This window comes from Brienomyrus brachyistius, chromosome 11 (assembly GCF_023856365.1).
Source record: "Brienomyrus brachyistius isolate T26 chromosome 11, BBRACH_0.4, whole genome shotgun sequence".
NCBI lineage: Eukaryota > Metazoa > Chordata > Actinopteri > Osteoglossiformes > Mormyridae > Brienomyrus > Brienomyrus brachyistius.
This window is the reverse complement of record NC_064543.1, coordinates 16,536,425-16,560,644: the sequence shown is the minus strand read 5'-3', so window position 1 is coordinate 16,560,644 and position 24,220 is coordinate 16,536,425. Positions and strand designations below refer to the sequence as shown.

General features: G+C 49.7%; 2 protein-coding genes across 5 annotated transcripts; one reads left to right on the top strand and one right to left on the bottom strand.

Annotated features, from left to right (window-relative positions):
* The first annotated feature begins 300 nt into the window (after positions 1 to 300).
* Positions 301 to 11,048, top strand: atxn1l (ataxin 1-like). The gene is given in 4 exon segments (XM_048969556.1): positions 301 to 692; positions 2,164 to 3,296; positions 4,411 to 5,442; positions 5,444 to 11,048. Coding segments are annotated over 3 exon segments (2,310 nt in total). The 5' UTR covers positions 301 to 692; positions 2,164 to 2,273; the 3' UTR covers positions 5,699 to 11,048.
* A 988-nt stretch (positions 11,049 to 12,036) lies between these two features.
* znf821 (zinc finger protein 821) lies at positions 12,037 to 24,182 on the bottom strand. Of its 4 annotated transcripts, XM_048969558.1 has the most exons (7): positions 22,395 to 22,607; positions 21,957 to 22,126; positions 16,909 to 17,040; positions 16,679 to 16,800; positions 16,256 to 16,354; positions 15,802 to 15,968; positions 12,037 to 15,294 (listed from the first exon to the last, which is right to left on the bottom strand). In XM_048969558.1, exons 2-7 carry the CDS (start codon positions 21,994 to 21,996, stop codon positions 14,523 to 14,525), a joined length of 1,332 nt encoding a protein of 443 aa, XP_048825515.1. In that variant the 5' UTR covers positions 21,997 to 22,126; positions 22,395 to 22,607; the 3' UTR covers positions 12,037 to 14,522. The 4 variants fall into 4 exon arrangements, with proteins under 4 accessions (XP_048825515.1, XP_048825517.1, XP_048825516.1 ...); XM_048969560.1 differs by lacking the exons at positions 21,957 to 22,126; positions 22,395 to 22,607 and adding an exon at positions 24,130 to 24,182; XM_048969559.1 differs by having other exon boundaries at positions 21,944 to 22,607.
* Positions 24,183 to 24,220: the final 38 nt, after the last annotated feature.

Sequence of the window (24,220 nt, the reverse complement as noted above, 5' to 3'; positions counted from 1 at the left end):
TGATGTCTCAATTGATTATATGAGGCACGATATCCGAATCACGTCCCCACTCTGTGTTTGTAAAACTTACATGCTCTCCTCTTGCTACTAGGATTTTCCCCCACAATCCCAAAACATATATTTAAGCGAATTGACATCTCTAAATTGCCCATGTGAGCATGTCGATGTATGTGGTGTGTGATGGACTGGCATCCCTTTCGGGCTATTCCTATGCTGCCGTGGATCAGTGGTCGGACGAATGGTAATTGTTCAAAAATACTTAAATGCACAGATGAGGAGGACTTAAAAAATGGGGCATGATTCCTGTTTTTGAGTGCACTTTATAAGCATATTCATGCCAATACTATTCAGGAGGGTCCATCGTAAAGAGAACGTAGATTGTGATACTACAATATATTTAAAGTATTTAAAAAAAACCAGGTGCTTCCCTACGGCAGATGGCGACTCTTGGTTAGGTAACGTAGGATCGGCCCGTGCCGCCTGGAGATGCCGAAGGCGGCCGTGGCGAAGGCCGTCCAGGAAGTTAACATGTCCCTGGTGACGCAATCCACATGCGCCGCTGGGGTCTCGCCTGGCTGCTGCGCTCCGAGGTGGGCACAATTTAGCAGCTCGGATCCCCTGCGAGTTTCTAACCAGATTAACCCACAAAGAAAGATCGAGCTCGGGCCGGAGGGTAACGATGACATGGAGAGGTAAGTGGAGCGGCCTCGTCGCCGACGGTGCGCCCGGCTGGAGGCGGCTAGGTCCGGCGGAGATGGGGCGGCATCGGCGGAAAGCTCCTCCGTGAGAGCCCCGTCGTTCGGCCTCCTCCAGCCACCGCCGCGGCGCCACTGTCTGACCGGCTGAAGTGAGCATTCGCGGCGATGATAATCGGGCTCCCCCGTTTATGCTCCATCGTAGGTTTTCTTTACGAGGGGCGAGATTCAGAGGCGAACTTTCGTGAAACGACTGCTAGCTGGATGGCGGATTAGATGCAGTGTAAGATTTTTCATGGAGTGAAGTGGGCACAGCTGTACAGTGATGTTGGGTGTTGCTGTTTATGGCGACTGTTTTACCGTCTCTTCGTTTTGATAAAGATATTAAAGCACTTATGTGATCCTCGCGTGCTTTGCTGGTTTTCGGCTACTATCCTGAATTTAACGTCAAGCACCCAAGACTTAAACGTTGACTTTACATTACACCTAAATACATTTCTGAATACCGTTTTAAATAAATCTTCAGATTTTCGGAACTGTAAGATTTGGTAGCGACGTCAAACTGATAGAATGATGCGCTATTTTAAAATATGTTTTGCATTTTTGAGAACAAGTTTAACAACTCGTTTTTAAAGTGCGATACTGGATGTGGTACATTTGTCGATGATGGGACCAAATATAGTAGAGTGCGTGCAGTGAAGCCCGCATTCTTTGTGAATGACTCTCCCACACCTCGGGCAGCGGTCAGTGTGTCTGTTTCCCACCCGTGGGGTGCGCTCTCTTCTTTCTCATTTATCTTGCTGGGTCCTGCGCATGGCTTAGTTTCATTCAGTCTTTGGAACAACCCCGGCGATCTAACCTAGATAGCGCTGCAACCTAGATCGCGGCACCCGTCCTCTCCTTGACGCCGATGCACATGTCTCAGTAGGCCTGTGATTTGAAGGCGACCCGATCCGTCTCTCTGCCATCAGTAAGACGCATACCGAGGCCCGTGATTGGGTCTTCATGTTATGGTTTGATTGTACCGAAGGGGAATGGCATCAGTGTCACAAAACAAGCAGTGCAGTTCAGGCAAGAGATGGAGGCTCAGTGGTTTGGATTCATTTAAAAGACGTTAGAAATCTTAACCTTTCTGTGCTCCGGCTGCCGAGATCGGCCGTTAGTCGTTCACTGATGATCCTGTGAGTCACGGTGCTCGAGTCATCCAGACCGGCATGACCTGTTGCCATGGTTAGAGGACTGCGTCACCAGGGCTGGCAGGGAGACCCGTAATTGGTTTGTGGATTGGTGCTGTGGTTTGGAGGTTGTTTTTAGAGATGCTGTAGAGAGTAATTCAGGTATTGCTCAGTGCTGGGAATGCGTGGTCATAAGAGACTTCTCTGCGGGGTGATATCTGGGCTGTTGTTGTTCCCAGTGTTCCCAGTGTTCCCAGTCAGTGTTTTTTCATGTCTTTCCCCCCCTCATCCAGGTGAGATCAGTGTGGTCCACAGGAGGATCTCCGAACTTGTCCCCGTACACTAGTTGCCTCATAGACCACACCCAGACCACGCCCCTCACCCCCTCCCAGCCAGTGCCACCATGAAACCCACCCACGAGCGCCACCAAGAATGGCTGCCTCCGAAGAAGCGGGACCTGCCCATGGACAGTAGCAGTGGTGTGGAGGAGGGGCTAGGTGGAGGTGGAGTCAGTGGGGGAGAAGAGGCTGCCTCAACCCCTAGCACAGTTGCCACGGGTAGTGAAGCCCAAACATCCAGCACTGCGGGAGACTGGATGAGGGTCCCTTCGGGGCTGCATTATGGCGTGGAGAACTCCGACGGCATCCCCGTGGACCAGTATGGCATGGTCTACAAAGTCGCCGTGCCATCTGTGACGTACTCCCCTACCAGCTTGCACCCGGTGCTCAGCCACATCTCCCCTGCCTACACAGTGCCCTCTCCCCTCCTCCAGCATGCAGGCATCCCGTACCACCCGCTGAGCTACGCCCAGCTCCCACACCCCTCTCTGCAGTTTGTCGGTTCTCCTTACGCGGTCCCGTACGCAGTTCCCCCCGGCTTTGTCCCGAGTCCGTTGATATCACCGCAGTCTGCGATTCCTCAGCCCCACCACGTCTCCCACCTGGTGCAGTATCCTCCTGTCATTCAGGAGGGTGTGGTGTCCCCACCCCCTCAGCCCCAAAGCTCTGCCCACAGCTTTGCTAAGGTGCCCACCCCCGGGGGTGTCCCCCTCATGCTGCCACCCGAGCAGACGCCACAGCAGCACATGGGCGCGGTGGGGGGCCTCCCGGCCACTGATGTCGGCCTTAGGGGCGTGCCTGTCTTTTACCACCCTTCGGGTTCCCGCTCGGCAGCAGCGGTGGTGCCTCTGGCCGTCGCCCATGGGGATTCTCAGGAGCGCAAGAAGGAGGTCAACGGAGGGGAGGTGGGCCGTGGAGCCAGGGAAGCCGTGCAAGACTCCAGCTATTCCTCCAAGAACTCCCGCATTGCCCATGTGACTGCCAGCCCCGGTGCAGTGGATGGTCTGCATTCCCGAAACCATGCCTCCTTCAGGCCAGAGGGCAGGACGTCTCCCGCGCAGAGCAGCACCCCAGACACAGACCTGGAGGTGAGGCACACTGGGGGGTATTTTAACTGCGTTGTGGTGCTGAGTTAATGCCCGGCTGAATAATTCCGTTCAATGCACAGGTTGTGTCATTGGGGCAATGTGTGGCGTAGCCGGTTAGCTGTGCCGCTTTGAATCTCACGGTCGGCAGAATCACTTCACCATTGGGCCACCTGAACAAAGGCCCTTAACCCCCAATTTCTCCAGCCTACTGTCTGACTCTGCTTTCGCTCAAATAAAGTATTTTTCTTTGGATAAAAGTATACACTAAATAAATGTAAATTTTAAATAAACTTATTCCAGTGACGTCTGAATACCTTTCTCCTTCTCAGCCACCTTTAGATTTTCATTAGAGCTGTCAGTTATCAGATTAATATATTAGTGTTAATCTTAAACTCACTACGCACGATTTCTTTGATCATTAATTTGGTACTCCAATAGCAGAGTTAATTCACGAGCTAAGACTTTTAATAGAATGCAGTTTTTATGCTGAATGTACATATCATAAAATCTTTTATTCCTTGATGGCAATGCAACGTGATTGTATGTGCGCTTAATCCCCAAAGTGTGCGATTTAATTGCGATTAAAAAAATGGGCTGTATCACAGCCATATTTAAGTCTTTGCTCATACTATTCTCTCTTTTGAGTGTCAAAATGAGCGCGGTTAAAGTTAGCACCATAAAAGAAATAATAGTGTTATGACTTAAAATCAATGTTAACATATTAGTGGGTTAACTTTGACAGCCCTAGTTATTGACTATTACTGGTTTCTTTAAAGGGAAATATGCAGATGTTTAAATCTTTGTATGATCTCTTACAAACGAGATCTGAAGTGCTTGAGCGCATTTTATTGCTTCCTAAAAATGACAGATGTGGCTCTTGGTCGTTCTTGCAGACAGATTGATGAACTTCCTCCTCCTCCATCCTGTCTGCTCGCTCATCCGGCTTCCTTCCTTATCGCTCTCGCAGCGGTTTTGCGCAAGACGCTGCCATGCGGTGCACAGAGATTGCGGGGAGGGGTGGGTGGGTGACAGCTTGTGGTCACGGGTGGGGGGGGGGGGGCGCTATGGGGGGGCCTTCTGGTCTCCCTCGCTCACGCCCATCTCTGTCTTTAAGGTGCAGCAGGTAGTGGGCCGCCTTGCCTCTCCAAACCATGGCAGTACCAGCAGCCACAAGGAGGCGTCCTTTGGCCCACTGAACCTGTCCCAGGGCTCTCAGCGGACCCGGGAGGCGAACTGGGCTAACAGTGAGGCGTCTGATCTGGGCCGGGCCGGGTACTCGGAACACGCACCTAGCTTGGCAGACCCCCGGGCTCCGCCCCCCCAGTCGCAGTTTCCTCACAAGGCAATGATCCTGGCCAATGGGCAGCAGGTGCTTATCCCCTTGGAATACCGCCACCCTCAGCATTACGTCAACCCACCCGAAGAGGGTGCCACCAAAGCCCCGGATCCCCCGGCCCGAACGTGCCTCCCTGAGAGGGCGGGCCCAGAGCTGGTAGCCCAACAGCAGCACCCTCATCCGGTCCCCACGGCAGTGCAGGCCCCTGTGGCTGCTGGCGGCTCCTCCCACTTCATGAAGGGTGCCATCATTCAGTTGGCGACCGGCGAGCTGAAGCGCGTGGAGGACTTGCAGACGCAGGACTTCGTGCGTAGCGCCGAGGCCAGTGGCGGCCTCAGGATCGACTCCAGCATAGTGGTGGATGTTCACAGGAGCCCGCGGCGGCCCGGCCTGGTGTCACTGCACTTCACTGTGGGAGAGCAGCAGAGCAAGGTGGCCATCGAAGTGCCCCCGGAGCACCCCTTCTTCGTCTTTGGACAGGGCTGGTCCTCGTGCAGCCCAGAGCGGACGGCGCAGCTCTACGGGCTGGCCTGCTACCCCCTGCAGGTGGGCGACGTGTGTGTGTCCGTCACACTGCAGCAGCCGCAAAAACCGCCGCAGAACCAGCAGCCACAGGCCTCGGCCAAGAGCAGCAAGGCCAAGGTCGTCTCCCAGGCTATGGGGCCACCCGCCCCCCAGCACACGCGGCCTCCCGCCCAGTTCCGCTTGGACAGGACTCACCGCGAGCGGGAGGGAGAGGCCGAGGAGGAGCCCATGCTCGTGGGAGGCATGGGGCATGCTGCTGCCCCCCTCCAGGCCCGAGAGACCTCCGGCGGAGCTTGTCAGGAGCCAGAGCGGCTACTATTTGCACACAGAGGGGCATCTCCATGGCAGCGTGGGGTCCGGCGGCGCCCCTTCCCTAGAGGGCGCTCAGAGGCGCTGGTCACTGCCTGGCCTCCAAAGATACGGGAGCAAGGCTGAGGAGGAGGCCCACGCCTCCGCCTGCTCTGCCGGCCCCTCTCGGCCCTCCTTCATCCCTCAGGAGGTCAAGCTGTCCATCGAGGGCCGCTCTAATGCCGGGAAATAGCGGCTAGAGCTTGTAGCCCTGAGAGAGAGAGCCTCCGAATGTCTGATTTTTGCACACTCCAAAGTTACAGCCCCCCCCAACCCCACCTGTGCACTGACGGCGTGGTTTCTGACTGCCTCCTGTCCCGAGTAACCACAAAGGAACGCTCAGCTACGCCGATGGCAGGTCTGGCACAGGCATTGCCATGCCAGAATGTCCCCCCCCCCCCCGCTCCCACGCTTGGCTGTAGCCTTTGAATCTTCTACCAAAGCTTTCAGATCTGCATTCCCTCCCAGAACGAGAGGAGGGTTATTCACTCTCGTCTGATGTATTTTCCGCACCGACGACATTCTTTCCCTCCCTCTGACCAAAATCACACACAAACCTGAGGTTTCCCTTTCATTGTCCCTTTGCTGAATCCCCCCCCCCCCACACACACACACATGCACACCTACCCTGGGAGTGGGAGCCAAAGCACATAGAGAAAACTGACTAGTTCCTGGAACAGTTGGAGGAGTCTCTGGAAGGTGAAACGTTGCCGCCCTAGTGGTGTGTGTTTTTTTTCCTCCAAGCGATTTTATCTACTTTTTAAGAGCACCCCGTATGCAGCCGTCTGCTGCACGTGACTCTCGCAGGGAGAAGGCTCTGCGCCGTCTTTTCCAGACTTTTCCCCAGGGCAGCTTGCTAAGGATGGGGGTGGGTGTTGGCCCTGGAACCTGTTTAGTCAATCAACCTGTCAACCATGTCAATCAGATCAGTTGGAAGCTCCTGTCCTCCCCCCCCCCCCCCCCCCCCCCTTGCACGTACCCTTCCCCGTGGCGCCGCCTAGTTCGCCGTGGTCCTTGCCGTAGCAAAGGGATCGTCTGCTCCTACCCAGCGCCTTCTCGATACCTCAGCCCAGGCAGGAGCCTGGCCTCTGACTGTTCGGTGTCACCACGGAAACGGGTACATCCTCCTCGAGTCGCCTCTTTCTGACACAACCAAGATGGCAGACGGCGTAGCATCAATAGGGCATCTGACCCTGGTGTGTGTGCAGGTTGGTGGGAGGGGTCAGGGAATGTGGGAGGGGAATATGATGCATCAGCGGGAAAGGAATCCTCCAAAGATACTTGTACCCTTTTGAGAGCCTTTAACTGTAATGGGTATCGATATGGTTGCAATTATTATTTTGATTTTTAGAAATCTGATCCCCAAAAAGCTCCTGTCACATCCTGGATGCCCAGTAACCATTAGCAAAGCAATAACAGATTTCCTTCAGTCGGCTGTCGAGGTTTTCTTGTCATGGTTTTATTGCCCTTTGTAATTCTGACCTAAAAACTTCCTGTGTCTCACTGACAATGCACAATATTATGGTCATTTGGTTTGTAAACTTTTTTTGTTGCCTGTTTTTTTTTACTGTTTTTGTTTCAGTTACTGTCGTAAGCAGAGAGTCGGAGGATAGAGGAGGAATGTAGCAGCGTGAAATTCTGTGGTCTGAAAGGCATAATCAGCCTGGGCCAGAAGCCAGAATGCTTGTCATAAGGAGAAAATGTGTTTTTTTTTTTGTGTATGCTGGTGTCCTTTTCTTTAATTTACCGTTAAACTATTTTGAGCTCTATTTCAGTCTTGGCAATATTCCGAGCGGCCCGTAAAATCTCGCTCATGTCCGGGCCATAATTTGTGTCATAGCTGTAACCGATGGGGGACACGGTGACAGTATAAATATCCTTTCATGTTCTAGCATTATTTTTTAAGTAACAGAAAAGCAGAATTGGGTTGGTTGACACTGTTTACAAACTTAACAGCCACAAATGCTGCATTCACTTGTAACAGATATTAAATTCCTAAATTGAAATCAAGTGCAATTAAAATGGAGGGTGGAAAGAACATAGATCCATACTGACGTCAGGAAGGCCATTCCAAAACAATCACGTCACATTCCCGCCAGCCTCAGTTACCTGGATATTTCCGCTTTGTTTCCACACTTTCCATTCCCCTCTCCTGGGTCTTAGTTCACTGCAGTGTGAGCACTGGGGTTTTGCTGTAGCTAAGATGGTCACGTGACGCCGTGGTGCATTCTGATTCACTGATGCCCCCATGTTAAGTGTTAAAAAGAATCCCCCCCCCGGTAGTATGCACAGCAGACGTATGTATTCATGTAAAGAAACGGTAGCCATTTAAAGTAGTGTTATTTATCTCACAGATGACTAATGTATTTATAAATCCATTAGGTCACAACATTTATGCTATAAGCAATATCCTTAGACTAAATACATAAATACCATATTATTGCTTTCCTATAGATTTGGTATTTGCTATGCAGTAAGAGAAATGAAGTATTTTCCTCATTGTCTATATCTACCAACTGTTTGGTAGGGTGTTTCTTTATATAATATATAAATATATAATAAACTTGTATTGATTACGTCATTGTACAGTGATGTCACTAGTCAATGCCATTACTCTAATAGTTGGGTAAGGATAGTTGAAATTGGGAGGGGTTTGTGAAGCCCCTTCCCTGATTGGTATTGGATAGCTCCAATTAGGCGGGGTTTGTGAAGCCCCTCCCCCGATTGCTGACAGAAAGCCCCGATTGCACCTGCATTCTGCAGTGCTGGATCTGTGCATTGCCTCGTTCCCGCCCCCCACCCGTTTCTGCCACATCACATGGAGCGTAGCTCATGCCTTTTGCTGCATGTTGGGTGGGAGGGCTTCGGATCACGGTGTCCATGGTGGCGAGTAGTAAGAGTCAGGCTCGTGTGGGCCGGCCCCGACCAGCTTGGCCCCATCTTCCCCTGCGTTTGTAATACTGCCCCATCCTTGCAATGCATATAGGGAGGCCAGCTGTTCCGAAATAGCTTGTTATCAAGAGTCCAGGTACAGATCATGTTTGAGAAAGTGGACCAAACTCATTTCATTTTTAGACCACAGTGGATTGCAGCACATCCAATGATCGTGACAAATTTGTATGATACTTCTCTATTAAATAATTTAATTTCTAAATTGTAGCCAGGTGGCGCTGTGCAGTGTGTGTATCTAGCATCAGCATGTCCTTGTTCGGAGAGTGTGTGTCTGCCATGGTCCAAACAGTGGGCTGTTGGGTGTCTATCGCCACTGGGTCCCATTTCAGGGTGGGTTCAGAGCCCCTTGGAGACACAGATACAAGGCAGTAGGGATTGGTAAGGAGGATATGGTTATTGCACAGCTATCTTGAAGTCGGCGTAAAACTGAATGCTACACCACAAAATCGCTGCATCGTGCGAGCTTCTCTCGGTAAAGGGCGTTAAACTTGTACGTGATTGGCCATGAACTTGACTGCTTCTTTCTGTGCTCAGTAGCATGCGACACCTTCCATCCATTGAGCTGTCTGACACATCGCTAAGATACGCGCATGTGCCCGCATTAACACACACACACACACACTCACATTCACACACACCTGTATAGCACCCGCTACAGGTATATCAGTGGACAAGGGGTGAACTAGAAACTGCACTTTGACAAAACCTCACTTGCATGTTTTTCTGTAATTATTTATGTGTTTTATGAAACGAGATCTTGCACTTAATTTCCCTTAACTTGTGGTGTTATAAGGAAACTGTTGGTTAACTGATTGCATATGTATATTATATATAATATATATTGTATATATTATATATAAAAATGTTGTAAGATTTGTATTTTATCAAGGTTGTCAGTACTGCCTTAAGAACTGTTAAATGTTTCAGTGACAGGCTCAAGTGACCCCCCCCCCCTCCCTCCCACAGTGCAAGAGATCAGAATATTTCAAGTTAAGACTCCAGTTTAGGTATATAGATGTGTAGTGGAGCGGAGACTAAGGCTTGATGCCCAAGAGAAGTGGCGTAGGGTTGGGTAGAAATCTGATTCATTTCAGCCAAAAAAGTGGCTTTGTTTCCACAAGACGCTGATTTTTGACTTGGTGGGTAGGAGTGTTGTGTTCTACTGGCATAACGGGGCAGCCTGTTTGCACTCATCTAGCCCTCAGATCTGAGGTCTTTGTTTTTTTTTATGACGTTTGCAATCTGCCACAAATTAGCGAATAGATATCCTCACTGTACCTGCCAGGGTAGAACTGGGGTTGCCAGCTCAGTTCCTTGGAGTCCACAGGCATACAGGTTTAAGGTTTTAATTGACACTGGATTGGTTGACAGGCTGGGGTTGGGGGGGGGGGTGACAAAGTAATCTAGATAGCTTGGTCAGCCGGGGGTGTAAAGAATACTGTCTGTGACCTGTGAGTGGCTGGATGGAGCCCTGCTACAGCACCCTTTGTATTCCAGTAAAAATATTCCGGTAAAAGAAAGGGAGGGTTGTAAAGCAGTTAGATGCAATGTAACGATATCTCAACACATGGAGCTTTATGCGGACAATGCAAAGGTCATGGGGTCGAATCCCAGGGATCGTGCATAAATTGTAATGCTTTTGTCTGCAGTAAGTCTCTTTGGATAATGGCGTTAGATAGATATGTAAATGAAAAACCATTTGGAAGTTAAAGAAAAGCAAAAACTGGGATCCCCTGTGACTATCAAGGACAGGAGTTGGATATTTCACTGTTCCACCTGCCCAGAAGTTCATATTGGACAGAGGAGAAAGCAACCTTTTTAACTGTTAAAAAAAAAAAAAAAAAACACACACACAAGACCCGGGAGGAAAGGCGTGCGTGTGCGTGTGTGTGTGTGCGCATGTGTGCGTGTGCTTGTCTTGTGGAAACAAAGCGTGTCGTCGCTCAGGGGGCGGTGATTCCAGACCTCCAGGGCCACAGTCCTGTGGGTTTATAGATTTCCCTTTTATTCATGACTAACTCGTGTGCCGAGGTGAGGGAATTAATTAGGCGCACTCTGTCATTTCCCTTATCAGCTTCAGTTGCACGGTAAGGGGAATGGTGAACTGAAAACAGCACATGACGCGAGGAAGGCTGGGGTTGGTCCTGAGTGAGGTGTGTCCGTCGCGAGGGTGGTGAGAGACTAAATCAAAGCAGGGAATGGCTCTAAGGTGTCAATGATTTAGACTGTATGTAGTATCACTTTAGGAATTGTAGTTTCGGTCACTATATGACACTGCTTTCATGTGATGTGACATTAAAAGGCATCTTTTTCTTTAATGCATAAAAACGACAAAATATATGCAATGATGTATATGTAATATTGAATCCTCAAGTATAATCCAGGTTGTATAAACTTTGTATAGTGAGTTTTAATATCTTATGACCGTACCAATATGTATTAATTCTTCTCAGAAGCCTTAGAGTTGTCTACCTAAAGTGCTCCCTTTTCTTAGAACACCCTATACCTACCTGAACTTTCAAAAGCATTAATAACTATATTTTGTTGCGTTTTATTTGTACCTGTTTTGAATAAAATAGATTTGTACTGTATATTTGTACCTTTTTGTGACTTAGGGCTGATTTTAGTTTTCTTTCGCTGTTCTAATTCGATGTACTTAAGGACACAAAGATATTGTATTTTTATTGTTACAGCTAAACTTCTTATGGAACATTGCATTTATCATGTTTGTTAAGTAAACACATAATATATATAGATATAATATTATTCTGACTGGAGTGGGTGTCTTTTTTCCTCTGTAACTGGTCTGTCATTCCTTACTTCCATCCATCCATCCCTCTATCCAACTGCTTATCCAGTACAGGGACCCAGGGAGTCTGGGGCTTATCCCAGACAGCGCAAGTCATGGTGACATCCTGGATGGGATGCCAGTCTATCTCAGGGTGCACTCATATTCAAAAAGTAACACCTCACCCCTTAGACCAAATTAATTGGCTTGTGATTACAGTTCACCTAAGTACTTCAGTTGAAATGCTGGAGGTTATTGCGAACACTCTTCTATGATCCGATTTAAGGCTGCTCTGGATATTGAAGTGTTTATTTCTCCTCTGACTTGCGTGTGCTTCAAACAAATCTGCCTTTTCAGTGGGTGTTAAAGTCTTATTTTTCAGTGCAATGGAAGCCCAAGGTGAGCGAAGCGCATTCTCTTTTGCCATGACTTCATCTTGGAAGCTTCATCATGTGGAAGATGAAAGCATGAGTTTGGACAGAGAACACAACCAAACTGCATCTTGGATACAGAGCAGTCAGTTTTTGCTCCAAGGGTATGTTGTCCTGGCATTGTGTTTGAGGTTCCCAGTCCTTTGTGGTTCCCTCCTAGCTCCCAGCACACCTGTACCAGGTATTCAGTGTTCTTGACTGATCGGTTCAGGTGTGATGGATATTGGAAGGGAGCAAAAATGTGGACTGGTCGGGACTGGGTTGAGAAACACTGTTATAGAGCAAATCCAGCGTATTTTATTTTATAAGATGTTCTCTGCTGAGACATGGTGCAGAAACATGGACCCAAAGACACATGGACACATAAGAAAAACTCCCCGGTGTTTTATTTCCACCTGTACATCTGTTAGTCCAGTAACAGAACTGGGTCCCACATAGAATGACACACCCATCCATCTTTTTTTTGGTTTGTTTTTCAATCATTTTATTTTGGCCTTTGTCAGGGTTTGTTGTTTTTTTGTAAACATGAACATTGATCTTCCTGAAAACCTAGCAGAAGGCCAGAACATTTTGAAAAAACAAATTTCTATAAAGGGCAAGCATATCGTCACTGTCAGACGCTAGAAACATACTTCGACGAGTGTCACTTCAAATCGTAATTTTGCAAACATGCAGTGCTGAGCTAATCCAGTCTGGCAGTGGGGTGGGGCGGACACCCCCTGGGATCCCACCTTTAGACTTCAAAGTATCCCGGACGTGCTGATTGGCTGCCGCGGGTCCCCGGCTCGGCACGCGTGTCCGGATTGTTCGGCTTCACAGACGGTGATGATGCGTGACCCTTTAGCGTGCAGGCAGCATACAGTAAAGGGAAACTGAGGTAATTTATGCACATAGTGAAACGGATTCAGAAATTAGTTACCACTAATAAACGGGTGGATGCCAAAAAAAAACAGCTTATAGGAGGATTTTGTTGCGGAACAGCTGGCTCGCGTGCAAGCCTTAGTTGTTGTGACTGAGTGTGAGCCTTCAGCTTAGAGTTGGTCTCCCGGGCCTGTAATCTTTGTGGGCCTGTAATCTTTGCAGGTCTGCACCGGAACCATGCAGGCTCCATACCGGAACCATGAAGGCTCCATACCGGAGGTAAACAGTTACCGAGGACTCTGTCCCATCGCATCTGAGAGCTCAGGTGCCACAGAGTTGCATTGTCTGAGTTGCAGTTGCACGGTATCTATACGCATATATATATATTTATTTTTTTTTGTTACGCTTGTGCCCTGTTTTTGCCACGCAATCTGCATAGTTAAGTGTCATTTTCCCGTCATTTGCATAGCGGTTGGAACCACCCCGGGTGCCAGCTTTACAGAGCGACGAAGGCCACGCCCTTTCCGAAGAAGACCACCGCCTTTCCGAAGAAGGCCGCGCCCGTTCTGAACAGCCAACCGGTTCCCTCCTTGGAATGGCCCAAACAGAGCCGGGCGCTGTAGTGCGTTCGGTGAAGCTTCAGTAAACATCTCATCAGAACGATCACTCCCAACAGGTTGGCAGCCTGGTAATGACCGGATTTTCTCTGCTTTGACGCGGTTCAATTATAATGCCGAATGATGACAAATTAGATCATTGAAACGCTGTATTACCAAATAGATTCTTTCATTAGTCATTGATCAAGAGAGACTGAGCATTCAAATAAGTTACAATCCATAATTAAAAGGCATTGGGGGGTGGGGACAGGGCATAACATAAAACGAACTTATCCATGACAAAGACCATGTGGGCATGCATTTCATGGGGGGGCCAGGAAGGTAGCTCCTTGGGGTGTCTCCCGGCTCCTGACAAGCTCTCGTAAAGGGAGTACGGAGCTCCTCCTAGCTTCATAGAGGTAATGGACACACACAGCAGCAAAAGACATCCAAGTTTCGCACTGGGCCTCTTCCTGGAATCTGGGATGTCCTTCCGGGGCACTCAGAAGCCTACATGGAGCAATGTGCAAAATCAGGTTCAGGGAGGTCAATGTGACCAGTAAGGAGAGTGAGAAGACACTAGCGATTGGCAGTGTTTGCTGGGTCCCGATCCAGTGAGGTACACGGTCCACAGGCTTGGCGGGGAGACCGGGTGGGTCCTCCAGGCCAGCCGTGGGCAGACTGCACAGGCCCCTGGGTCGCTAACGCTAATTTCTTCTTTCGAGAACAGACAGGAGTTGAAGTCACGCCAACCGTCAATGTCTTCTCAACGCAGCGCCAGGAGTCGGCTCCGGTTTGAGGAGGACACAGGAGTGAGCCGAAGAGTGCTTTCCAGGAGGATGTGGTGTCGACTTCTCGACGGAGCTATCTGGAATAGAGTCAGGGGCCAAAGAGGGTACCCCGAGACCCTCACGCGAGGTAGATGTGGATTCAGTCGGTGTGAACCTGCCAGTGACCTGCAGTGGCAGCTGGGGGGCGCTTCCGGGAAACGGCAGGCAGGTGGATGGAAGGGGTGAGGGGTGGAATGTGGATCCCGTCGCCGCTAGTCCGGGCACGAGCGACGTCCCTCCCCCGCTCAAGGCGCTTGGCGTGGGGAGAGTGGGTATGACATTTCAGGAGAGCAGCACATCATCTTCGGGGCATGCTTGATGATGTCATAAAGTTCAGGTTAGGGTTGGGGTGCGGGGGAGGGGTTAGAGAGATTCGACCCTGTGTTTATCCTTTTAAGTTTACGTCCAGACTAGAAGGTAGTTCTACTGGACGCCTGAAGCTGGAGCCAAACCTGATTGGGCGTGCTTTGCTGGGGAGGTTCCCCCCCCCCAAGGCGGATGTGACGCACGTTTGTCTCCCTCCCCCATGGGAGAGAACATGGTACAGGCCGGCTCGGCCTTAGGGCAGCTTCATTAGGAGCCCAGCGTCCAGCGGGGGGCAAGGCATGGGGCAGGGGAACTGGAAGAGGCTCATGTCAGCAGTGAGGGCGGCCATGGCGGCAGGGTCATGTTCGATCTGAGTCCGCAGCGACGGGTCGATCTTCTCCAGCCTCCGCTTGAGCCGCTTGGCCTCGCGTTCGCGGACCAGCCGCGCCTGCCTCTTCTCCGGTGTCTCATTGGCGCGCTTGAGACGCATGGCCTCACGGTCCCGCTGCAGCCGGCGAGCCCGCTGCTCCTCCGTTTCCTGCATGCGCTGCAGCCGCTTGGCCTCGCGGTCACGCAGCCGCCGCATCTCCCGCTCCTCAGCCGTCTCACGTGCCCGTTTGCTCTTCTTGGCAGTGCGCTCGCGCTCCAGCCGCTGCATGCGTGCCTCCTGCGGCTCGTTCTTGCGCCGCACAGCCCACTTGCGCGTGGACGGTGACTGCGACTCCACCAGCTGCTGGTACGCCACGCACGTGTTGCACACCAGCAGCACCCCGGCCGGGTAGACTGGAGTCGGGCCCAGGATATCGGCCAGCGGGGGCAGCCCAGGGCCGGGGGGGCTAAGGCCATCTGGGAGCGAGGGCAGGGCGGGGCCCGGGGACAGGAGGCTGTCGGACAGCGAGGGCAGCGTTGCGCCTGGGCCGCCGTCAGCCATGGGGGTGCTGGAGAACACCTGCGACAGGCCGCATGCCTCATCGCCGCTGCTACTCTCTCCGCTGCCCACATTCAGAAACTCCTTCAGCTTCTCCCTGCATGGAAAATGCCAGAAGACCCAGGAGAAATCGTTAGTAGGGTGGACACAATATTCCTGTTATAAACTGCCATCAATAAGAAGTATCTAAATCTCAGAGTTGTGGTGCACTTTCCATTTTAAAAGTTCCAAACGTTTCTAGACTGGGGGGGGGGTGGTAAAAGTTGTCAGGGTGGGGCTGGAAACAGCTGCCAGGGCAGAAGAGAAATGGGGGTAGGTGCTGCCCCTATCTTGTCCTTGTTAGGATCCACCACTGGCAGATGCTTTTGCCAGCCACCTGGCTAACAGCTCGTCCATGTTTAAAATGTCAAAGAACTTGCATTTTGCTTTTGATTCAGATGTGGGATCCATAGCCATATTGTGTAGGAAACTTTAAGATCTGTTATGTAATGTTTTCCCAATAACCCAATTTATTTGTATATGGTGCTTTTCAGAACACATTTGCCTCAAGGCACTTGATCAGAGTTTGTGCGGATTGGGGGGGGGGGGGGGGGGGGGGGCAGACCTGTTGAAGTTGTTGGTGTTGGTGAAGCGTGCCCCACACACGGCGCAGTTGGACAGTCGGTCCTCAGAATGTATGAGGAGGTGGCGGCCGAGGGAGCCAGGCGAGCTGAGGGCACGGCCGCACACGGGGCACACGTAGCTCTTACTGCTGCCCACCGTCGCCGTGTGCTGCCGGGGGGAGGGGGGCAGATGGCACGTTAAGCAACCTGATTCCAGACAATGACGGCGCTGTGATTCGAAGGAGGGATGGCTGGGAAAATTCATACTTCCATCACGCAGCAAGATGACAGCATAATTACACAGATTTGGCCGTGCGGGGAGCCGTGCTGTTAAACCGCGTGCAGATGCTTTGCGGCCAAATTATACCGCTGCTCCATGTCTACAGCTGCCAGCTACACCCCTTTACACCCCCCCCCCCCCCCCCCCCCCCCGCAGTCCCGCTCCTTGTTCTTTACCTGATAAACATGAGCAATGAGCTGCTCCGGGCTGCCAAACTCCAGCGTGCACAGCGGACACAGGTAGCTGTTCCCCAGCTCGCTTCCCTCCTCCCTCTCCTGGGGGGCAAGTGGGGGGGGGGGGGGGGGGGGTCACATAAGTATCAGGAGTGCCCAGTCAGCTGCACACTTTGGCCTGCGGAGGCGCTGTTACCTCTGGAAGCAAGCACCTGCATGCAATCTATGTGGAACCGTTTTTGATGAGCTCTGAAGTACTCCCAGGGCGGTAAGTCACAGGGCATTGCCGTACCTATATCTACCCTATCAGTATATTCAGGACAGGTCACCGGAAGGTTAGCAGTTCAAATCCCCGGGTCGGCAGAGTGTATCTTTGATACACTGCTGTGACAGTGAGGGAGCTTCAGTCAGGGGGAGGCGGCTCACCTCCTTCACCTCCCCCCCTTGCAGGGGGCATTGGCCGGATTTGACGCCCATCATGCTGTCGTCGGCCGACGTGTTTGAGGAGGAGTCCTCGCCAGGGTTGTCTGGATCGCTGTCACTGTCGTCTGCGCAGACAGGAGACCGTGTCGTACTCGTCGGCAGACTCAGTGAGTGTGGCCCCCACTCTGGGGCTTCCTCCTCACTACTCAGCACCCCGAGCCTCCTATACTCACCAGTAACGCTGTCCTGCTCCCCCGGATCCTGGGAATTGTTGCTGTGACACTCGCTGTCTTCGGCAAAGTCCTCCCTGCCCTCAGTGTTCATTGTGTGCTCAGGACCGGACAGCCCTGCTATGGGGAACGACCCTGGGAAGGGGCAGGAGAGCCTCTCAGTGGCGTGAATACATGCCCAACATGGGACGGTAAGTAATAATGATTCTACCAACAGACAATGATAGGCGGGGCTTACTTAAAGGGGCGGGGCCAAGCATCCTGACCTCACTTACTAAGCTTTCTGTTATCATCTACACTACTGTTTTACTGCTGTGTACACGCACCACTGTTTAGCTTTTAATAGCGCATGTATTTCCAGGAATATAATCTCCTGGGAAAAATGGTAATGTTTCAATGAAAATGTTTCAGTGTAGCAATACTGTTTGGTAGAATATTGACAAGAAACAAGGGAACACGGATATTTTTAAAACTACCGACAGACAGGTATACTGATGTTAACACTGAGATCTGTAACAATCTATAGAGCTTTACTTTGCTTGGTCATCAATAGAACATGCAACAGAAATGTCAGGGGTGGCATTTTCCAGAAAGGTTCAAGAAGTTCTCCGTTCACGTGATACAAAATGATCACATGTAAGAAAAATCTTTGTGTATAATCCAACAGGGCTGGACGGTAGGAGGATTTCAAGAAAACGCGTTAATTAACGGGCTGGTGAATGGCTTCAATCACCGGAACTGATCTCAGAACATATGGTCTATAGCTTAAATGTGGGGGAACTGCAGTTCTTGCCTGGTGGGAGTGCAGTCCTGCAAGCAGAGCGATGCTGCAGTGATCTGCATGTGGTGCTGCAGCCCTGGATGCGTAGGACTAGAGTAAAAATACTCCCCCGTGAGGATGGCGTGGTCACCCAGAGCTTTCGGGCGAGAATACCTCCACAAGAACCGCAGGGCTCGCATGCACATGCACACACACACTGGCGCATGCGCGCAAATGAAAAATGCAGAATATCCTGCGGCATGCGGCTGTACCTCGCTGCCTCATGACCCTGACGCTCATGCACGCCCAGGCTGGCCTCACACACCCCCACCCCGACAGCCTGTCTCACGGCTGCCTCCGTTAATCTCCACAGCCGGAGGAGGCCTGGAGATCTACCAGCCTTCCTGAGCTCCACCCTGGGGAGCCGCTCACGCCTTCACCCCGGGCCCCTCCGTCTAGCCCGCCTTCCCCCGCTTTTCCTGAACACACCAAGAACCTCCACTTATCTCTCGGCCGGCTCCTTCTCTAGAATGCCCCTATCAGACCCCCCCTTAACCGGACCCCTCCTGCATATTCTACTGCATATTCCCGTGTCCCTCTAGTGCCCATTTCATATTTGGAGGGATACAACTTTTTTTTTTTTTTGGGTGGGGGTAGCGAAGGAAGTCAAATTAAATACACACCTCTCCCTGCCCCCAAAAGTCCCCACACTGTTATAATTCCATCCAGCCATAACATTTCCCATCGTTGGGTCCACAGTGGGCACGCTCCCATCTCGCTGACCTGGAACCGTTCGCATGAATTATGGCCTACACAAACGCGTGGGGGTGCAGGGGGCGCCGGCGTGCCGCCACACATGAGGCCCCGCCCGCTCTCGGGTTTCCAGGAGCCTTCGCACGTCACCACTTCAGAGAGCGGTGAGCTCCTTGCTCTTCGCTTGCACCCCCAGATCCGGAGCCGCCACATCAGAGTCAATGGCACAGCTCTGCAATTGATGGACGAGCACTGCCCCCCCCCCGCCACAAGTGCTGTCTGTACATCTGCCTCTCCCTTCCTCCCCACCATCATTCTGATGTTATCTCTCCGAGTCTGCGTGTCTGTAGGCAGGCGGTGACGCAGTGTCTCGGTAAAACCAGACAAAGAAGCAAACTCGTCAGCCAACAAGCGGGATGCAGTGTGCTCGCAGTGGTAGTTTGGGAATGGCGGGTTTTGGCTAAACAGACGATGGGAGAATACTGAGCTGCAGAAGCGCTGGGCAGGAGCGTACTCTTAAATTCCAACACCGTTTCTCCCTGCCCCCCAACCCCCCAACACACAGACACATATCCCAGCCTAAGCCTGGCCTACAGAAAGCAGCGGCTGGGGGTCGTGTTCCAGTCATGGATGGGGGTTCTCCATTTTTCTGGACTGCATGGAGCTGAAGGAGTGGATGATTCCCGAACCCACAACCATCTGCTTCTCAGCTCCATTTCAGACAGACAACACGTCACATGATCTGGGCTCCCACTTCTCCAAAAGTTCATTCGCCCCACGGGGCCTGCTGGGGGTCAAATGCTACATCTAAAATTATCACACCTCCGCCATGGGAAAAGTCCACGAAGCAAGCAGGAAGTCAAGCAGCCGGGTCTGTCTGCGGAGGGTGAAGGAGCCATTCATGAATGTCGCAGTCGACGACGCATGCACTGCGAGACCGCTGCCTGATGGCTCCCCAACCCCCCCCCCCCCCCCACCCCACATGAGCGCAAGAAGTGTGATTAGATTTCCCCTGCTGGGCATCTCCTTGCCGACACGCCACCCACCTGGGAGAACCAGGACTATCGGATTCCAGAAACATTGTTCGGTCTCACTAAAGTGCTAAAACTAAAGATACACTTTACCAGCTGGTGTAGCTGCTGTCGTGTTGACAGTTAAATGCGATGCAAATATGAACATTACTTGCCATACTTTCTGCACTATAATCCTTACACTGACACCAAAAAACCTAAATCAGCTTTAAAGTGCCGAAGAGAAAAGCTGCGTTACAGCGGGTGTTTTACAGCAACATGCCAAAAAACAAATAAAAGACCGGAGGTGAAATGCAGAGATGTCTACACACACAATGCCAGGGTTCGCACCCATGTTGAACGGCATTTTTTGTGCTCCTCCTCCCGGGCATAGCAGCAGATTCTGTCTAATGACTAAACGCCGACTTCTGAAAAAAGAGCCAAATCTTAGCGAACAGTTATAAACGCTTAAGGACGGGCCGCCAACTACTGAGGGGCATAACCCATGATGGCCTTGAAGGGATCCAGATCCCTAATATCACGTTGTATGGGCTTCCCTGGTATGAACCATCACGGAGATGGTCAGAAGCCTTTCGAGAGGCTCAAGTGAGAGAATGTACACGGAAGGGAGTGTAGAAGACGAACTGAGGGTGAGATTCAGGTGACAGAGCGGTTAGTCAGTGGCCATGACTAATATGCCACGGCTGAGTAAAACCAGTGTGTCTCTTTCGTCCCGTGTGGCGGGTAACATGGAGACGGGCGTGCATGTCAACAGGAGAACCGGCGATATCCGACTCTCCAGTCTCCCCCCATAAGCAGAGCCCGTACGGAAAGACAATATTTTTCAGAACGTAAACACAGCCGGGCAGCAGTCAGCTGTGAAGTGGCGGAAAAAGCAGAGTTAAAATGATCTCACTGGTGCGGTCACCTCATCCCAGCATGCTGAGCCCCGAACCCCCTCACTCGTGCGGGCTTGCAGCGAGTTCTTCTCCTGCCTTATTCCAGGAAGGTGCACTGACGCGGTTAACACGCTGACCGTGACTTTAACGCCAACAAAGCCTTTTCCTGCTGGTCAACAGGGTCAACGGTAAAGGAGACCCATGTCTTCATGGAAGACATCCATATCAGCAGCGGGTAGCTGATAAACTAACCAACCATGAAGGGCACCTTTGTTAACCAAAGACTCTGAATAGGTTACTAGCCTAAGATACTCTGAAAGAACTGCATTATACTCTGCGTAGATGCTTTAATGAGCCTCAGCACCAAGTCTTTACTGAGTACAGTGTAGTAATCAAAGCATGTTTCCTCGAGGAGGCATAGTTTGGCTGTGAATGTACTTGAAATATGGCTGCATAAAGTACAGAGGAATCCAGAGCCTTGTCGCTGTGACAGCCATTCCTAAGCTAACGGTGCACATTGAAGATGGGTTTGGAAATGTAAGGATTGAAACTGACCATAACTGTATAGTGTTCAGAAGCCGGTGTACAGAGGCTACAAAAATCTCCAAAGAACAGCATGTCTGGCAGGTCAGGGATCCTAAGACTGTCAACGGCCACTTGCTACATGCCTGTGCATTACTAGTCAGAATAGCACCATATTAAGACCTGCATATTAGTGTCTCAAATGTAGAGCTAGCAGGTTCCAAGTTCTCAGTCCATCTTAAATGGTTTTCCTCCATTAAAAAAAAACGTTTTACATACTTTAAACTCATGACTGAAAACATAAAGGCCATATATATTTCTTTAAACAAGGTCTCAAACCATAGCTACATCGTTCTGCTTTGTATCCCAGTATAAAGGTCGTATGCAAATCTAGTTTCATACTGAGAATTTATTTTCATATGTTGATTAGTACCGCAGGCGTCCCTTCCATGTCCACCAAATGTACATTTCAAACGGCAGGTCACTTCATTTTAATGTACTTGCATTACACTACAGAAAGAAAACGCTACCTTAGACCTGCAGGATTTTGCGAGAGATGCGTGGGAACCTGACGTCGCTGGCTGACCAATTTTTAATGCGCTAAAACTCATTCATAGATGCTATCATTTTTTTGTCGGTAGCCCATGTGCCTTTCATGTAGCCTAACGAAAGATGTATTATTTGCGATGCAAATGAAAACAGTAATCAGCAACCCGTCCCGTAGCAGGACGCGTGACAAACCGGCGTGTTTAAATGCAGCACTTAACAAAAGGTGTGTAGACCATTATGGGATTTACGACGACAGCAACACCGAACCAGCCACCGGCATCGCAAAACGGCAGCCCTATTCCGCCTTTGACTGCCGTATCACCACCCAATCCCGTGCTATACACCAAGATCGGTCGTGAAATTGATGTGGTGGTACGGCCAGCGTTTAAGAGATGTCCATGCACAGCCGATACGGAGGGGTAAAAAGATGAGAAGTACGGCGCACGGAGCTGCCACGGCCGGTTACGGCAGCCGAGGACAGCCGTCGCAACAAATGTCGTGCTGGCGCATGAAACATTGTATCGATCAAAAAACAATTACAATACCTGCGATACCTACAATTAACTTTGAAGGGGTTGGTCTGTTTTCTTCTGGACATATTATCCCCAGCTCCCGGATGAAAAAACACTCCGATCTCCTCCTGAACTCGACAGATTTTCCTATTTTCTTGATCAATGTATATTCCTTAACAAAGCCCCCATTCGGGAGTCAGATGTGGGAAAAAAAATCTAAGAAAAATACAAATAATCGGTGTTCAAAAGCGCTCGCTTCGGTGGCGACAAAATACAATCCTCTTCATTGAACATACGGGTAGAAATGCGATTTCAGTTGGATGTTTAATCAGCTCCTGAAAGTGATTACATAGTCATCGCATTAACCGGCAAGTTTAAAATTAAATCGGCGTTCGCGCAATAGACGGATATTAAAAAAAGGCATTCGATGTAATAATATCCAGCCCCGTGTTGGGATGGTCCTTCCCGAGCAGCCCCGGGTTACCCCGAATGTGTGTCGCTGTCGCCTTGCCAAGGCTCTGCAGAGATGCACCGCAGACACTCGCCGAGCACGTAGGTCGCTCCTCCGCTCACAAAAGACGCACCGAAACGAATTGTGGGATACACAACAAATTACTGGAGGACGGACCTCGGTGTTGCGAGAGAGTCCCCAGGACCATTGGATCATCAGCTTGGCAAACTAATAGCAGGACCTCGCCCATCCGACACACGATAATAAAATAATTACGCTTTCGTTATATCATTTGCACGGGAATCAAAGATGCATCTGTTTCCCTTTATCTAGGCCTTTTATACTTCAGATATCAGATTGGCACAACGTACAGCACATTTTAACTCAATATTATCCTCATTGTATTTTACGGACATCAATTACGTATACTGAACAAAATAATGTAAAAAACTGAGAATTTATATCAATCAGAAATATTTTCTAAACAATAACATAATGGGATAAAATCTAAGTATAATTTCGAATTGTTCCGTTTCCAACTAGGTTTCATAGCCATGCATTTGATGTTTTGTATAACAGCGAATGACATGAATCGGGAACGAATCGAAATAAGGAAATTTAACGCATGTCAGCAGTTTTTACCAAGGGTTTAACGGAAAGCCTGTCCATTTATCACCCCATAATCTTATGCTGGCCTCTAGTGGAAATTTAAGTAGGTAATTCGGTACAATTTCAGATGATCTGAAGCGTGTCTGGAGGACAGAATTGGGAAAAGAATGGAGCAGTCAACTTCTAGTTTGATGTTATAAATAACGACTTTACTATATTAGTAAAGGTACTTCATAACCAAATGAATAAGGCGTACTGGTCTGATCTTGGATTTAAAGCAGGGATATCATAAATCATCCTATTAAGTTTAGAGGCGAACATAGTCACCTGGAGTAGGATACAAAAATACATCGATCTTCATCAATCTGAGATTATTACAAACCACATACCATGACTGCCTTTGTAAAAGAGCTTCTGTTCAGAAATTCTCAATACTATAGCCCTTGCTAAATTAAAATTTTCATTAAAAACTGTAATTTTCACTTTGCAGTTTCATAATTTTTTATTAAATAAATGTGTGTTGAATACATTTGTATTACTATCCAGTAGCTACATGCAACACAGAAATACATATATTTAAAGATGTGAATTTCCCACGCAGCACACTAAATTACATTCAGTTATGCCCCACATATGGCATATTCATTGAAGGGTGTAAGAAATATCTGACTAATGGTTAACAAGTAGGCAAAAATCCTGCAATAAAATAAAATACCTCAAAATTGAAACAGCATATATTGTTTTGTATCACGGACATTGTTTTGGATACAGTATTGTGCACACATATTTGTACTATTTCAGTATAATTTGAATAACTATTTCAACCCCATGAACACGTACTCTCCATCCACAAACTTAATATGGGAGAAATGGCGAAATACATTGTAAAATGTTTTGGGGAAACCTGACATTTAGCTTAACATGATTAATATGTGAACACATATTTCAAAAAGCAGTACCCACGTAAAGAAAAACGGTATACGCAAAGCGCTCAAGCATGCCGTCTGATAACCAAGCTAGTAAACGATTAATCTGCGCCAGCGCCCATACTAACACTTCCACATTTAAGACACGCCCATCCAACTACCACGACATTTTATCGCAATGGCTTAAATGCACATTTATCCTCAGCTAAAACGCAAATGTCCGCTAAACGCACCTGTACCGAATTCTTTTTACATCGGACATGCTGCATGTTCTGCTTCTCCCATGGAGGGACCAATAAGTGGCTCCCTTGTGCAATGACAGGG

Bases quoted from the DNA above. Each gene is read 5' to 3' on its own strand.
- znf821 (XM_048969557.1), bottom strand. From the start codon at position 21,996: ATGTCCAGAAGAAAACAGACCAACCCCTTCAAAGTTAATT. The intron at 16,355-16,678 runs GTGAGCCGCCTC...CTTGCCCCCCAG, and splicing joins AAGGGGGGGAGGTGAAGGAG to GAGAGGGAGGAGGGAAGCGA. The intron at 15,969-16,255 runs GTAAAGAACAAG...TCCCCCCGGCAG, and splicing joins TCATTGCTCATGTTTATCAG to CACACGGCGACGGTGGGCAG.